The sequence below is a fragment of the Lepisma saccharinum genome, chromosome 13, assembly GCF_977018435.1.
Source record: "Lepisma saccharinum chromosome 13, izLepSacc3.1, whole genome shotgun sequence".
Taxonomy (NCBI): domain Eukaryota; kingdom Metazoa; phylum Arthropoda; class Insecta; order Zygentoma; family Lepismatidae; genus Lepisma; species Lepisma saccharinum.
The window spans coordinates 2,967,258-2,982,996 of record NC_139241.1 but is presented as its reverse complement, the minus strand read 5'-3'; the positions used below and the strand labels follow the sequence as shown (position 1 = coordinate 2,982,996).

Genomic DNA, 15,739 nt, shown 5'->3' with positions numbered 1-15,739 from the left:
TCACTGTATCTCAAACTTACGTTAACATTTACTATGTGTCCGAATAATTTTGTGGCACTATTTTTGCAACGGTAGGGATTCATCCTTCGTTATATTGTTTCTGATGTTCGTTTTTTAACTTTTTATCGTCCAATTTTGTGCTAAACATGACATTTTTTTAAACGAAAATCAACTTCAACGCTATACACAGATTTCACTCCCTTCCCGCTCTTAAACGTTAGAAATTTACTGTGTGTCCGAATAATTATGTGACTCACTGTATGTTCACATCACAACGGCTCCCAAAACAGATGCATAGAATGAACTTAAAACCTAAGTCATCCAAGTTTTAGTTACATTTAGCAAAATTTAAGAGTTTAATCAGCACACTTTTCCTGATTAGGAGGTTGGCAACTCTGGAGACACGGTATAAACTGAGCTTCATATCTGTTTCTTGTCCAGCGCGGGGTGTCCAACGAGGGGAAAGGAAAGCTGAGGGTAGAAAGGGAAATACAACTTGTTCCGAGGGCGAAACAAATGTTTCTATCACAGTGTTCTGCGTTTTCGGTAGTTTCTCGATTTACTCCTGTTGCGTTGTTGTTTTATTGTTATATTTTATCATTTTTTTTCTTTTCGTTCATTTATTTTTTTTGTTCTTTGATTGATTTGTTGGGTTTTTTTGTTTTTCTTCTCTTTTTGTTCCACTTTTGGCTAATTTGCGAAGTTGGGGAAGAGTGTTGATATGATGAAATTGACGGATGGACACTCAGAAATATCCATGCCCAGGCTGAGATTCGAACCCAGGACCCCTGGCGTCGTAGCGCAATGTGCTAACCACTCCGCCACGGTGACCGGCTTTCATTGTTGTTAGCGTGAAGTGAGCAAGGGGAATAATGACTTGTATTACTCTGGAATGCTACAAAAACAAGCATAAAAGCCTATTACCGGGCATAGGAAGAAAGAAGGGGCATCGGAACATTGAGGACTGCCACTCGAATGACATCTAAAGCATCAATTTACAATAAAATCAAGAAATACGATTTAGGAGTTAGCACACATCAAGAGTTACTATTCAGGTACGTTGATAGATGCAAGAATATGTTGTTACATTTTCAAAAATAACTTTAGAGGTTATATTTTTTGTATTTTACAAAAGTTGAACCCATAAAAACACGAACTCACACGCCTGTGCCTACCCTTCCAGCGACACCACGCTTCGCCACTGATTGTTACCTTTCAAACAAGGAAGCCCTTGAGGGAACCTAACCGTTGGCTTGCCCGACTACAGGACAAAAAAGCAACCTAGGCCAAAGCATTTACAAAGAAATAAATTCGTACATATATACTTTCCAATTTCCAGATGTGTGCGTAGAAACCACACAGCAACTTATATCTATCTAAATTTACCATAACCTATGTAATGCAAAATACGATTTTTCACATTCTTCACACTATTTATAAAGCCTATTTTACTTTATTTTCCATAAAGCAATTTCAGCTTGTGTTTAATTTCTGTTGCGCAAGTTATGATCAAATATTTTTTGGGCAATTAAGAGAAAATACACTGAGAAGATTACATCGGTTGCACAGTACATTTCAAAAGCTTAGTTTATGTGTAATTATTACAAGGAAATAATGTGTATAACATTATATCACATACTGAAATGGTTGGATATATTTTGAATTTTGTGCGAGAAAAGCCCCGAACGCATTAATTGGTTGGTTCACAACTTCACCACTAGGGATCCTATCGAGACGAGACATGGCAGTCTTGGTCTTGTTATCGTTGAGAGTTGCAAATGTCTCGTGTTTATTTGTAAATGTCTCGTTGACGGTCTCGTCTCGGTTTCGGAGGGCAATTCTCGTTCTCGTCTGAAGTATCAAAAAATATAGAATTAACAACGTACGCAAAGGCTTATCGTACAAACTTTCACAGTGCATAGAGATTATAAAGACAAGAAACTTTGCTCAATGATATTTGTTTGTTTCAACGCTACGAGCCCTCGAAAACTGGATTAACTGCAGTAACCTGCTTTGTATATCCAAACCAAATCGCCGATTCAGAATTACCACGAATGAACTAACGTTGTGATTATAATCAAAATTCAAGATTTATCTTAGGAAGCCGCATGTTCCAGGTTTGACTCTCGACCTGGACATGACTGTTCCTTTGTGAATGTCCTTCCATTGAAGTGGAAATTGTTACGTGAGGGGCGGGGGGGGGGGGTGTTTGCTCGAGACTTTGGGGACACCTAGGGGGATGCTTCTATGGTATGGTTAATGTTAGTGTTGCTCACGAGACGAGGCATGTTCCGTCTCATGTCATAAGAAGAGACGGGAAAAGAGAATGTTTCGAAATGAGACGGGACAGATCAAAGTTTCGTCTCGTCTCGTAATACTTAGATTGTGCTGGTTGTTGGTGGTGGTGGGGGTGAGAGTTTCTTCTGCAACCCGACTTCGAATACTGCTTGCAGTCATTCATCTTCATTGTCGCGATTAGCCAAAAGAGGAAAGAGGGCCTCCCCGATGGCGCAGTGGTAGCGTCGTCGCCTTGTAATCGAGGGGTCCCGGGTACGATATCCGGTGGAGGCACATAGTGGTTCGGATCGCACTTTAAACTGTAGGTTCAGTCCCGATTAGCCTTACTATGCATAAAGTGGACTTAAAACAAAAAATCAACCAATCAAAAGTGGGAAGAAATTGACGTTAGAGAAGATATATACTAAATTAACCATGCCTTCTCATCTTTGCGGTTAAACAAAGTGACGCAAATGGCAAAAGTGACGTAAAAGTAGGATAAATGCGTACATAAATTTGCAAAAAATAAAAAAATAATATATATATATATATATATATATATATATATATATATATATATATATATATATTAACTGAGGAAAACTGCCGTTTACTGCAGGAAATTGAAAAACTCCTCGTACAAGTTTTTACCCTATCACCTCTTATACTGAAGAAATTGGCTTGTAAACCCGAGTGATCTAAACGTATTGTTATTTTAATATAAAAAAGGGTAAAAAAAAGGTGAAGTGCGCCCCTGTGCTTAGCACCACGCCATGAAGGCGTATAGGGGGTGGGTTGTAACGCCCCACACTTCCTTGGTCCGGTCGTGAGTGAGGTTGATGTGATCAGCATCACGCTTCCGAAGAAAATATTATGACGAAAAATATTTGTAATTTCAGAAAAGGCATTATTGTAACAATAATTTCTTGCCAGTGAGAAACTATGTTGGCAATGAACAAGGCTGTTCACGTGTTCAACCATTGGCAGTCTAATGAAAAAAACTTCTACCGAGTGGTTGAATTGTAGTAAACAGTTAGGGCATAATTCATCTCCAAGCAATGGAGCACACATTTTTGCACTGTAATTTATAAGATATTTGTTTTACACAGTAACAAATCACAATCACTTTTGCTGTCTCTTTAACGGCCCATGCTAAGTTTACGGGACGAGCAGAAGCCCTGCCTGCACGCTTTTCTAAATGATGGCGTCAGGCCAATCAGACGACGTTTTCAAATTAGTGACGTAGGGGGTGAATTTCAGCAGTGTTTCTCGAGAAACAAACAAAAATCTCGCCGAGAAATTTTGCTCATCTCATTTTCGTGTCCTTATCAGTAAAATGAATGGATTTAAAACGTTTTTCATGCTATAATGGAAATGTCCATTCCTTTTGTGAAATTACTTCAATTTCTCTCCTGATGTTTTCCTTCAGTTCTTCTAATGTATGGCTTCAGGTTTAAAAGTTTGGTAGCTTGCCACGCAGACGTCTTGCAAATATCTGTTTATTGTGCAAGACGTTGGAGGAATTTTTGAGGAGCATGTACCAACCGTGCTCCAACGTCGTCTAGTTTCTCCTCCGTGGCGTAAGCACACTCAATTTTCGACATTGTGTATTCAAACACAGCCCTTTTAATTTTAGATTAATTTTATCATATGACTTAGAGAGAGCGTCGTCGGAAATTTTCGTAGAGGGTAAAGGCCAGTAATAAAAGTAGAATAGTAGAAATAATAATAATTATTATAACTGTTATAAATGTTATACAATAAATAATTACCAAACTAATGAAATAAACTAATTTATTATTATTATTAATTTATTAATGCTATTCGAGTGCATATCCAGCACAACAGTTACAATACTGAAATGCACAGTTAGGCCTATTGTATTTTATTATTAACTTTTGCAAGTGTCGTTCAAGAAAATACTTCATTTAACTAATAAAGTTTACATTGATTACATTAAATTATATTTTTTGGAATTCTGGTTGATTATAAACAGTTTCAATTTTTAAATATAGTCAACACATGTGGGTTAGACGATTATGATTTTTTAAACACGTAAAACATTTTCATTTGAATTACTCCGATGATGTAGTGTCGACTACAGAGCCTATTTATTCCCTCTGTTTGTGTCCAATCTTTTCGTTGCTCAAGTGTTGTGTGATAAGTGAGACACGTATAAGGTTCACAGATTTAATGAAAAGATAGGGTTGCCAAACAAAAAAATTATCACAGACTATAAAATATCAAGTACAAAAATGTGTTTTAAACACTTCTAAAAAAAACCTGTTCAAAACATTTGTAAAAAAACAAAGCCGTGTGTTTTTAACGTTTAAAACAAAGTGTTTTAAACACTTTTGTTATAAACATGCCAACCCTGATGCCAACCCTGGGTCACCTGGGTGACTATCGAAAGTCTTCCACCTCCTGTAGCGACGTCCATTGAAACCTTATTGTTTCCAGGCCATGCATTTCATTTGAGAAATGAAATAGAAATTCATGAATGAAATTAAATTAGACTTTTGCACAAAGTATTTTTGGAACGCCATAACGAAATTTATTTTCACAACTTCGTCTGGTGATTTTGGGTAAAAGCAGACAGAACCTTTTTCCAGACACGGTCTGGCAAATGTGACCGGTTACACGTCTAACATATGTCGTGTGCGCCTGAATCACTACCGAAATTTGTGGATTTAATGTGTGTTTTAAAATATAGGAGGCTGGTTTTATTTTAAATAATCAGCTTCCTTAAGTGAACAATACTGTGAAATATCTTAGTGTACAACAACAATGGGTATGAGTCCTTTTTAACACAAAATATGCATTTTTTTGGTATCGTTAATAATTGTTTATAGTTCCTTCACGAGTGTAAACTTTTTATGTAAACTTACGTGTTGTAATGAAAACTTACGTATGCACCTCCGTATAAGTGCACTGTAATTAACTTGGAAATTTAAACGTTGCATGTATTATGTTCACATACCTCTTTCATGACATCAAAGTGTACCGGCAAAATATGGAAGATTTTAAATAGTATTTAATCCTGGCATGTATTGGGAGAGAAAGTTACAGAAATTGATGTCTCGGACATCGGACTATTTTATTTAGGCTTCTGAATGAACTGTTATCTAATTGTCTTTAGTTCGTAAGATCTTATTTCTGGTACAGAATGTGTACATTTATTCTTTTAACTGTACTTGTAAATTCAAGAGAATTTATATATATATATATATACGAAACCACGAATAAAGGCGTTCTTTGCTCGTACGTTCAAGTTAATACAGTATGATGACCGCTCCCCCCTTTATAAAAATTCTGGGAGCGAATTTACAATTTTGTTAATATTTCGCATACTCACTAATTTAGGCCTCACAACCACGAATCTGAAAGTAAAATTTTGGGGTCACGTCTAGAAATCTGAAAATAAGAGGGTCCCAACCAACAATGTAGAATCGCTCATTATTTATCGCAAGATCTATCGTTTCACAACGAAATATACATATTCCTGATATACTACAACCACACATTTTGGTAACATTATCGTATGAGGGAAAAGGATTCCTTCAAATTTACAGGAGAAAGTACTTACGGAAATCATTTTCTTTAGCATTGTGGAAGTTCCTGAATGTAGATTTGATCCATTTTAATGTGAATGCATGTTGTTTTCTGCGAAAATCTCTGGGTAACAGTTTACTATCCTTCAGACACCTATAACTTCTTAGTTTCGTCAATTTTTGACATTCGTACTTACCTATCTGCTTTGCGGAACATTCCGTGAATGGTTTTTGGAGCTATCCATCCGGAATCGGTACGAAATTTAAACAAAAAAATTATTTTCGTTTGAAATTTTTGACTCAAATTTCCCACCGATTCCGGGCTCCGCCCCTGGGGTAATTGACCTACCGCCCCCAACCGCTGATGCGGCCCCGCCTCCGCTCCGGCTCCCCGGCTTTTTCTATAGACTCCCTGTTAAAGGCATGTTAGAAATTGGCTGGAGTTACCTGCCCCCAATTGAGCCCCAAACTTTTAAATTTGAAGAAATCCGTTTCCAGGATACGGAAAACTTAACCTGAATTTCACAAAAAACACTTTCCCGATGTTAGACAATACTACAGGAACTTATTACGGTAAGTAGTTTCTTTTGTAGAAATGAAGAAATCTGTCCGAAGGATAGTAAACTAGTACCGATACAACCCTGTAGCCAGTGTTTCAGTCTCGCCGTGTTTTCACTAGAACCACGTGTTGAGTATTTTTAATTATTTTTTTTAACTATGCTTGCCTAACTTAACCTAACCTAACCTTACGGAAGATGGTTTTTGGGGCTAACGTGAATGGTTTTTGGGGCTAGCGTCAATGGTTTGTGGGGCTAACGTCAATGGTTTGTGACGTATTAGCATAATTTCAAATCTGGGCATGAAAGTAGATATTTTCCAGTGAACAAGGTTGCAACACTGCATAAATCGACAAAACACTCTCAGAACGCCCCCTAAACCAGTACGCTATCACGGCCATAATGTGTTACAGATTCGAACCAACAAGTAACAGTAAGTACTCGTAAATAGAAAAAATAGACATTATCTTAGTTAGAAATGCATTATTTCACCTTAAGAAATGTTCCGCATTCGAAAATAACACGTTAGCAATTTAAAGAAGTATGAAATATATGATTCGTAGGTGTTTCCCTCATACGATAATAGTACCCAAATTTTAACTATGTTTGCCTAACCCAACTGCAACTAACCTAACTTTACTGTAAATGGTGCGTGGGGCTATTCACCAATGCTGCCTGACCTAAGCATTCATGGTTCAATGACCCCAAATTTTAACTATGTCTACCTAACCTTCCTGTGAATCGTGCATGGGGCTATTTGCCAATTGTACGTGACCTGTACGTCCATGCTTCTACACTTTCGTAGCACGTAACTGGTGAAGATACATTTTTAATCAAAGGAACTGAATCACAGTTTTCAAACTTACCTCTAATTAAAATCCACATTCCACATGCTCTTATCAATACATGCACGGTTTCTGTACAATTTCTAAGCTTCCCCGCGTGGACACATGTAACTACCCTCCTTCAGCAGAACATGAAATTCCATCAATTTGTTAACCAAACCACGACCATCCTCTTCTACACTCCACTTATATAACTGTAGCCCATTAACAATCTTTTCATTCCTCTCTGCCATTCTTCCATGACCAATGCTGTGAACCAAAGAGAATCACTCTGAACAGCGTCGCTATGCTCTAGACAGGGGAACGGAGGTTGATCCTCATTTCGTCACAACATCAAACATGGTTGCTATGTTTCTTTATGGGGAATCATCGTGATAATTAACAACGTTATTTTACAAGTTCTACAACTAAATGTGCAATTTAAACACGTTACCCCCAAACATTATGTGCATATACGTAAGTACGACTGCATATTTAGTGAGTATAACAACTAGTAAACTAATTACACAATATATCATCTCTATATTGTAAATTCTTACCAAATTCTGTAAACTTACGGTCATCAGTTATACTTTTTCTTCTATGGAACCCAGTACATTATATATATTTTTTTTATTTTGTAGTAAATAAAACGAAGAAGAATGGGTGTTAAAAATTCCGTATATGTGTTTTCCCAACATCATTTGATTTACTGTCTCTTGAATACATACTACTGCTACCATTTATGGAGCACTTCACACATGACACCAAGAATTTATTTATTCCCTTTGTAACCTATTTCTGCTTGGTTTCATCTTAAAAACTTTTGCAAAGATATATATGTAATATAATATAATTCACATTTGTAATTGCTGCCTAAACTACCCACTGCCCGGCACACCAACTAGTAGACCACAACCAACTGCTAATACATAGCGATGTTTATTTTTTATCCTTTTTTCTCTTAAGATTTCCTGGTTACCCCTGTGCCTCTGTGGATAGCAAGTTTGTATGTTTGAATTAATGTTTATCTCGAGTTATGATGACAGTCATTATCACATTCTAAGAATCTAAAATGCAATCTTCATTAGTATACACCTATATAACGTTCCTTCATTTCAGAAATCATTGAAATCCCAATGTTAATGAAAAAACCCACTGGGTTTTAAAATGTTTTTTTTTTGTGTTGGGCCCACCTTGGCGAACCCTATGATGCACCCAAAATTTTATATTCAAATTCAATCACTCTGTCACAGTAAATGAATGGCTACTATTGCGAAATAGGTTACATGTGGAATATTCACAATTTTTCGCTTTGAACATGAAAGCCTGAGTTTTCATAAATTACAAGAAAGGTGTCCCGGGTTCGATACCCGATGGAGGCACATAGTGGTTTGGATTCCACTTTAAACTGTAGGTCCAGTCTCGATTAGCCTTACTGTGCATAAAGTGGACTTAAAACACCAAATCATAAATTACAAGACATTTCTTGAATAATTCGATAAAACCTGTTGTTTGGTTGTTTTAACTACCGGAGCAAACAGGGAAGGGGGATAGCAATTAAGTGCAAATGTTGTTTTCTTTATTTTTACTTCAAGGTTACATAGAATACACCGCAAGGTTTTTCTGTACAAACCAGTCACCTCCTTTTCAGAGTGGGCATTCAACGATACAGTAGTCGGCCAGCATCTGAAAATACAGTTATGTTTCGCGTACATCAGTTTAGTATTTTTTTTTTTAATATTGTGTGTAATTATACTCTAAAACCACAGATTAAAGTAATAATACTGACCAGCAAGGCAACCTCAGAGTAGGCTTCACCCAATGTATTTTAAGTTTCTGGAAGACAAATAAATTTGCCATAATTGTTTAATCCATTGCCAATAATTTCACTTGAAAATAATAATATGCTATTCCATTGACTGTATTTTCGATTGATGGTGAACTTGCCAAAAGGACCATGTCAATAAAAATAAATAACCCTGAGCGCAACAGCCCGTGAGGGACAGGGCTTACATACCGACTGCCAGCCTCGCTCCCACCTGCTGAGGTGGGAGATCAAGCAGGTGGGAGATCATTTAACCAGTTACAGGGTGACGTGTGGTCAGCACAACAAACCCCCAGTCGTTGTTGTAGGTTTACGTGACCAGGTTTCGCTACTCATTCTTTGCTCCGCAATTTCCTCACGATTATGGATGGCCACCGGTCCCATACACTGCCCAAAATCTCAGGAGAAATGTTTTTACACTTCCCCAAGAGACTCGAACCTGCGTGCATCCTGTAGCCAAAGCATGATGCCTAAAGCTTAATGCTCATTGAGATGCCGGAAACATGCCACCCCAAACCTCCGAGTGGAAAATTTCATGTGCCTTTCCGAGGGTAGTCCACTCATGTGTTGTGCCGCCATGCTCCGAACCACGCCACCGAGGGGAACATTTTCCGTGATCAGCTACAGCAGGGCCGAGTGTGACGCTTACCGGAGGCAGGGGTGATTCATGACATGCTTGCGTCATGGGCATTTTTGGGAGGGACAAAATTTTATAGTTTAGCTACCATGTATTCACACAAAAATGGGGGATAGTTTCATTTGATTGACTTGTTATTTATTTTTAGTTATGGTTATTACATGTTCAGCATCTACTTCATGATTTAACAACATCCACAAGAACACTATTTCCTGTAGCAAACATGAAAGTGAGTCTTTTAATTTCATCTGGAATGAAAGGTTTCGATTGTTGGAATCTCGGCCAGTGGTAAACAATGTCTGGTGTTTCTTTGTGGTAGTTCGGAGTCAGCTCGAAACTTCAGACATGCGGACTTCAGTTTCAGTGTTTGATGGTTTCAGGCACAATTTGTTTCTTGAAAGTGTTCCTGTGCTATGACTGACTTTATGATTGTAAAATACTGTCAGTTTTCATTGTTTAAAACGTAGGTGCCAATTTTAGGGGGGGTAGCACTTTCTGCCCCCTCCCCAAACTTCACCAAGAGGGACAGATGTGTACCGCTTACGAATCGGAAATTTAATTAAAAAGAGTCAAATTATCGACATTCAAACAAAAAACAATTATTCTGTGTTTATCCAAACTATATTTGTGTGTGTGTGTAGGGGGGGGGGGTTGTGATGAACAATTCTTATGGGGGTGGGATGGGCACCCCTGGCTGTAGGTAAACAAAGATACATGGAATAACACGAGAGGGCATTTGAAGATGCAGCGAACAGAAATTTTCCACCCTAGAAACCTGCATACATCTGGCATGGAAGTTCTGTTGCTGCTTTTTTCCACGTCTTGGTGGCCAATATGGTTTAGACCTCACAGCCTTGGTGTGGGACAAAGGACTATGTCAGATAATATAAATATGCTAGCAAATGCATTTAAAATTCATGAAACAACAGGGTAGGAGAAAAATAAATCTCACAAATGGGGAAAGTAAAAAGTGACTTAAAAGCCAAGCAAGACTGAAAAGATGTAAAAAGAAAAGTGCAAAATAAAAACAATATTTGCTGGTTCTAATTGAAGGGAAACCGACTGTTATCAGGTTTAACATTGGTTTGAAGGCTCGGAAAGAAGCTGATTTTTCAACAACTACCGAGCCTATTTGCAAGTAACCCTTGAATAATACATCATTAATTAAGGAAGAATAATGTAATGCAAGATATAGGAATTCAATGTTTCCCTCATCCTAAAAGTAAGTAAGGGCAGCCAGGCTCTTCTTCCTGTTCTCCATTCCAAGGTCAAAACTGCATTGAAACTGATAGCATGGTCTTTAGTGCACATAAAGAAGCATGCCCCTTGCTTGTTTATTCTCTCTCTCTTTCTTTTTTAATGCAGCAAATCCATTCTGAAGTTTCTCTCGGTTTTTGGTAAATATGCTACCAGGTGTGCCGGTTAATAATTCTTAATTTCGTCACTGGATGGCACTGGAAACAAGGGTTGGTGTACAGTCTCAACTGTTACGTCAGTGTGTTGCGAGGACAATACCTGTCAAAACGTCATGGATGTGCAACCGAGTGCGAGTGATCATGATATTGAGTTTGTGTGGTAAACATGTCGACCTTCAAACCAAATAAGGAGCATGTGCGGCACGTCCTGCTTTTCTTGTTCAATAAAAAGAAAAACAAAAGTGAAAGCCATCGTATCCTTGTGGAAATCTACGCTGACAATGTCCTAACGCAAGATGCGTCTGTGCTTTGGTTTCGACGATTCAAAAGTGGTGATTTCGACTTGAAAGACAAAGATCTCCCGTGCCATTCGAAAAAATTCCAAGATGCCGAATTGCAAGCACTGTTGGGCGAAGACGATACGCAAACACAACAACAACTGGCAGAGAAGTTAAATGTTGGTCGCCAAACCGTATCTGATCGTCTTCATGCCATGGGAAATATCCAGATTGGGCAACAAGACACGGAAAAGTGATTTTGCAGCACGACAACGCCTCATCACACACAGCGAAAGGCGCCAGAGACACCATTTCTGCACTTGGCTGGGTATTCTTGCCCCACCCGCCATACACACCAGACTTAGCTCCTTCAGACTACCACTTGTTTTCATTGATGTCTCACTCACTTTCCCAGCAACACAATTATGAAGATGTCGAACAATGGCTTGCTGACTGGATCACCTCAATATGTGAACGATTTTTCTGGTAGGGCATCAATAATTTGACGGACAGATTGGCAAAATGTATAGCTAGCGATGGCGCATACTTTGAATAAAGCATTTGTTACCTTTCTCCCTAGCTGCATTTGTTTTCTTTCGGATCAATTAAGAATTATTAACCGGCACACCTGGTAGAACCTGCTTCCACGGTCCTTATGGTATTAGTAAAACCTATGCACAGTACCCACTAAATAAATAATGATTCAGTGATTGACAAAAATGAAATTTGATTAAAGATGTGACCACACTCACCTCTCCAAGATTCTGAAGTATGTGTTAAAGAGGCATAAATAGAAATTGAACTATGTAAGAAATGTCTGTGTACCGCAGGGTTGTTTGATTTAAATCGTGTGTTTAAAAGAAAATCGGTGATTTAAATCGCTTCAAGGAATAATGCACATGAGTAATTTATATATGTCATAATGCATCTTGATGAAAGTGCATTGATACTCTAATATTTTCAAAGGAAAATCATGCAAACATAATTTATATATTCATGGAGTGAAGCTCGTACTGTTGGAAAATGTAATACATATACCATAAACACACTTACTGAACTTATGATGTGGTTTCATTAATACAGTCAACTAACTTTTCCAACGTAGACAGAGTATCAGTAACAGAAAAGTGAATTTACATATATTTTTTTATTTGCTTTAATGAAACTGTTCAAAAGTTTTACAGGGTCCTTTACCAGAAAACACCTTCAATCACGAAAAGTATAGAATAAAAGCCTTTATTGCATGGTGCTATATGCACAAGGAACTTTAACTTACATATTTATATGTATTGTGCTGAAAAACATACAAGCAATTTTATGCATGTTTTCATTTTCTCAAAATCACCTCTTTCAAAAAAAAACTAACTAACTAACTCTCTAGCCTTCTTAAACCCGAAGGTTCATGGCTGCAGCAACACAGGCCTTCCATCTTTCCCTATCTTGAGCAAGTTCTATATACTCTTTTCCATCCCTACCGATTTCCCTTAGGTCCATCTCAACGTTGTCCCTCCATCTTCGTCTTGGCCTTCCTACAGGTCTCTTACCATCAGGTTTCCCAACAAGAATCCTGTAAACTCCTCTTTCCTCTCCCATTCGTGCCACATGGCCTGCTCACCTAAGTCTTCTTGATTTAATTATTCTAATAATATCTGGACATGAATACAAATTATGTAGTTCTAAATTATGTAACCTTCTCCACTCACCTGTCTCCTCATCCCTTTTAGGTCCAAATATTTTCCGAAGGATCTTATTCAAAAAAAAACTGCTATGATATTCCAAAATCTGAAAAATTACATCTGCTTGGAGTTCCCTGTAGGTCATTCAATTGAATCTTTATGTGGTTGAAAGTTTCACTCCCTGATACAGGGTTGAAACGTTACATGCTAAGCGTTTTTAAATCTTAATAGAAAACACCTTGGCCAGCAACTTAGTGTTTTTATTATATTATTATTATTTATATTTTGCTGTTGTAGACATTTACAATAGTTTCATGGCTATGTAAGCTTCTTGGACTTTCGAACAGAATCTTAAATATGTCACTGCCTCATGCAGTCATGTTGTTGCTAATACCTTGTTTTTCCCAACAGGTGGATTGCTAAGCTATTTTCGGAACCTTCTTGGGAACCGGGAAATGAGGATACTGATACTTGGCTTAGATGGTGCAGGGAAAACCACCATTTTATATAGGTAATTTTTATGTTATCGTTTTATTGTAATGTTAATCTTAGTAAAAATGGTGGTATTTCATGCCACATGTCATCAACATATCAAAAAATACATAATGCCCACTTGCCGCACCTGAATCTTGATGTGCCTACAATTGGAGGATATAAAAAGGTTGTAAACTTTTGTTTGTTTAACGTCACTTTGGACTTTGACCAGGTATTTGCAAGAAATCCACCCAACTCTCTTGTCACACAGCGACATGTAGTTATTGCGCGAATATGTAGTATATGTTGTGAAAAATTCTGAAATATGGAAATAATATGTAAAAATAACTTAAATATGTAAAATATGAACCAAAACCTAATATTTGTACAAATATGGAAAATAAAAACTGAAATTTTCAAGTCTATATGCCATTGTGAGCAAAGATAATACAAAGTATAACTGATTTCAGCTTCATACATAATTATATATTTACATATAAATCTGTTCCCTGCTGATAGGTAACACCAATATAACCAGTGTGTGAGGGATTGGAGGATTATGGTTTCTATTGCTTCTCAAAATACTGGCTGTAGGTGCAGTGTAATTTAGCAAACCATACATGAGCCACTGAAACTACCTCTGTGAGTTGCTGGTAGCTTGCGTTCATGTTATTAACAAAATCTATTAATTGTTACGTTCATTTCTTTTATCCAGATTACAAGTTGGGGAAGTAGTTACAACAATTCCAACCATTGGATTTAACGTCGAACAAGTAACTTACAGGAATTTGAAGTTCCAAGTTTGGGATCTTGGAGGACAAACGAGCATCAGGTATAGTTCGTGTTGTTATCAGTTAGATTTTTTCATAGTACCTTACTTTTTGTGGTGTTGTACAAATGATGATGACGCTTTAAGGTTTTTGCAGATGGGAGTATTAATCCCATACACAAAAACAATCTTTGATATCTCTCTCACCATATTAACATTCCGAAGCTGTCGTCATTCCATACTCTTTTTGCAGCAGTTTGTTCCATTATTTAAGGCGAGGAGCGACAATTTTCCCTAGGTCTTTCTCGCTGCGGCAGCTGCCGATCACTGTTGCCAACTTTGCTCTTTTGGAGCCAGATCTGGCTCTTTCGTGCACTCGTTTGACTGTGATCTGTGGCACCTGCCCTCTGCCACCACTGGCTTCGGCACATAAAGATGAACCTTTGCCATGAGTGTACATTTTGCACATGACATGATATTCATATATAGGCTGCGTCACCCACCCACCTTCTCTTTCCTCCCCAAGTATTTTTATATACTGGGTGTGTCAAAAAATGTATACACACTTTGAACTCTCATAGAAAATTTATTTTCCAACCTACAAGGTTAAATTTCTGGGAAAAGAAAGGCTACGGTCCAATTTGAAAAATAAGTGTACTTTCTGGTCAAACTGAACGTTCTAAATGTTAAAGTAAATGTTCAAAATGTTAGCCTTCAGCTTCGATACATTTCTGAGTATGAGTCACGACTGATTCCGTACTTCGCACCAAAGTGTGTCCAGGTTACGTGGTTTACGACGGTACACCTCATCTTTTACTGTGCCCCATAAGAAAAGATCGAGCTGCATAAGGTCTGGAGAGCGTGCAGGAAACTCGATTGGTCCCCTGCATCCTATCCACTGGTCTGGTACATTTTAATCCAGGTATGCTCGCACATCCCTATGATAGTGTGGCGGGGTGCCATCTTGTTCGTAATAAAACCTGTCATTACCGTACATTGCACGAATGGCAATGAAAATTGAATCAGCAAGCATTGTCAGGTACTTTTCTCCAGTTACAGTACCTTCAAAACTGAAAGGGCCAATGTGTCCCCTAGGAGACAAACCACACCACACACATTTACACCAGGCAAATTCACAGCGTTTTCAACAATAATGTGGGGATTATCTTCAGCCCAGTACACACAATTATGCCTATTGACAGTTTCATTAAGTTTGAATTGTGCTTCATCCGACCAAACAATGCTACCCATAAATCCCGGTTCACGTGTAACCATCTCCTGAACCCATTCACAAAATTGTACCCTGCGATCTGGGTCGTCGTCACTTAGCTGTTGCACCAGCCTTGGAATGTACAAACGCAACTTGCCTTTCTTCAGAATGCGTAGCACACTACTTGAACTTGCACCACTCTCACGTGACCCTTGCTCAGAAATGTATCGAAGCTGAAAGCCA

The 15,739-nt window shown here is 38.0% G+C and overlaps 1 protein-coding gene across 1 annotated transcript in view; it reads left to right on the top strand.

The window, feature by feature from the left end:
- Nucleotides 1-4,904: 4,904 nt before the first annotated feature.
- The window catches only part of Arl1 (ADP ribosylation factor-like 1), a 42,180-nt gene continuing 31,345 nt past the window's right edge, over nt 4,905-15,739 (top strand). Inside the window, exons 1-3 of the mRNA XM_083133791.1 lie at nt 4,905-5,068; nt 13,455-13,554; nt 14,233-14,349. Of these exons, the coding sequence (XP_082989917.1) occupies nt 5,065-5,068; nt 13,455-13,554; nt 14,233-14,349 (221 nt within the window). The 5' untranslated portion in view covers nt 4,905-5,064. The remainder of the gene's footprint in view (nt 5,069-13,454; nt 13,555-14,232; nt 14,350-15,739) is intronic.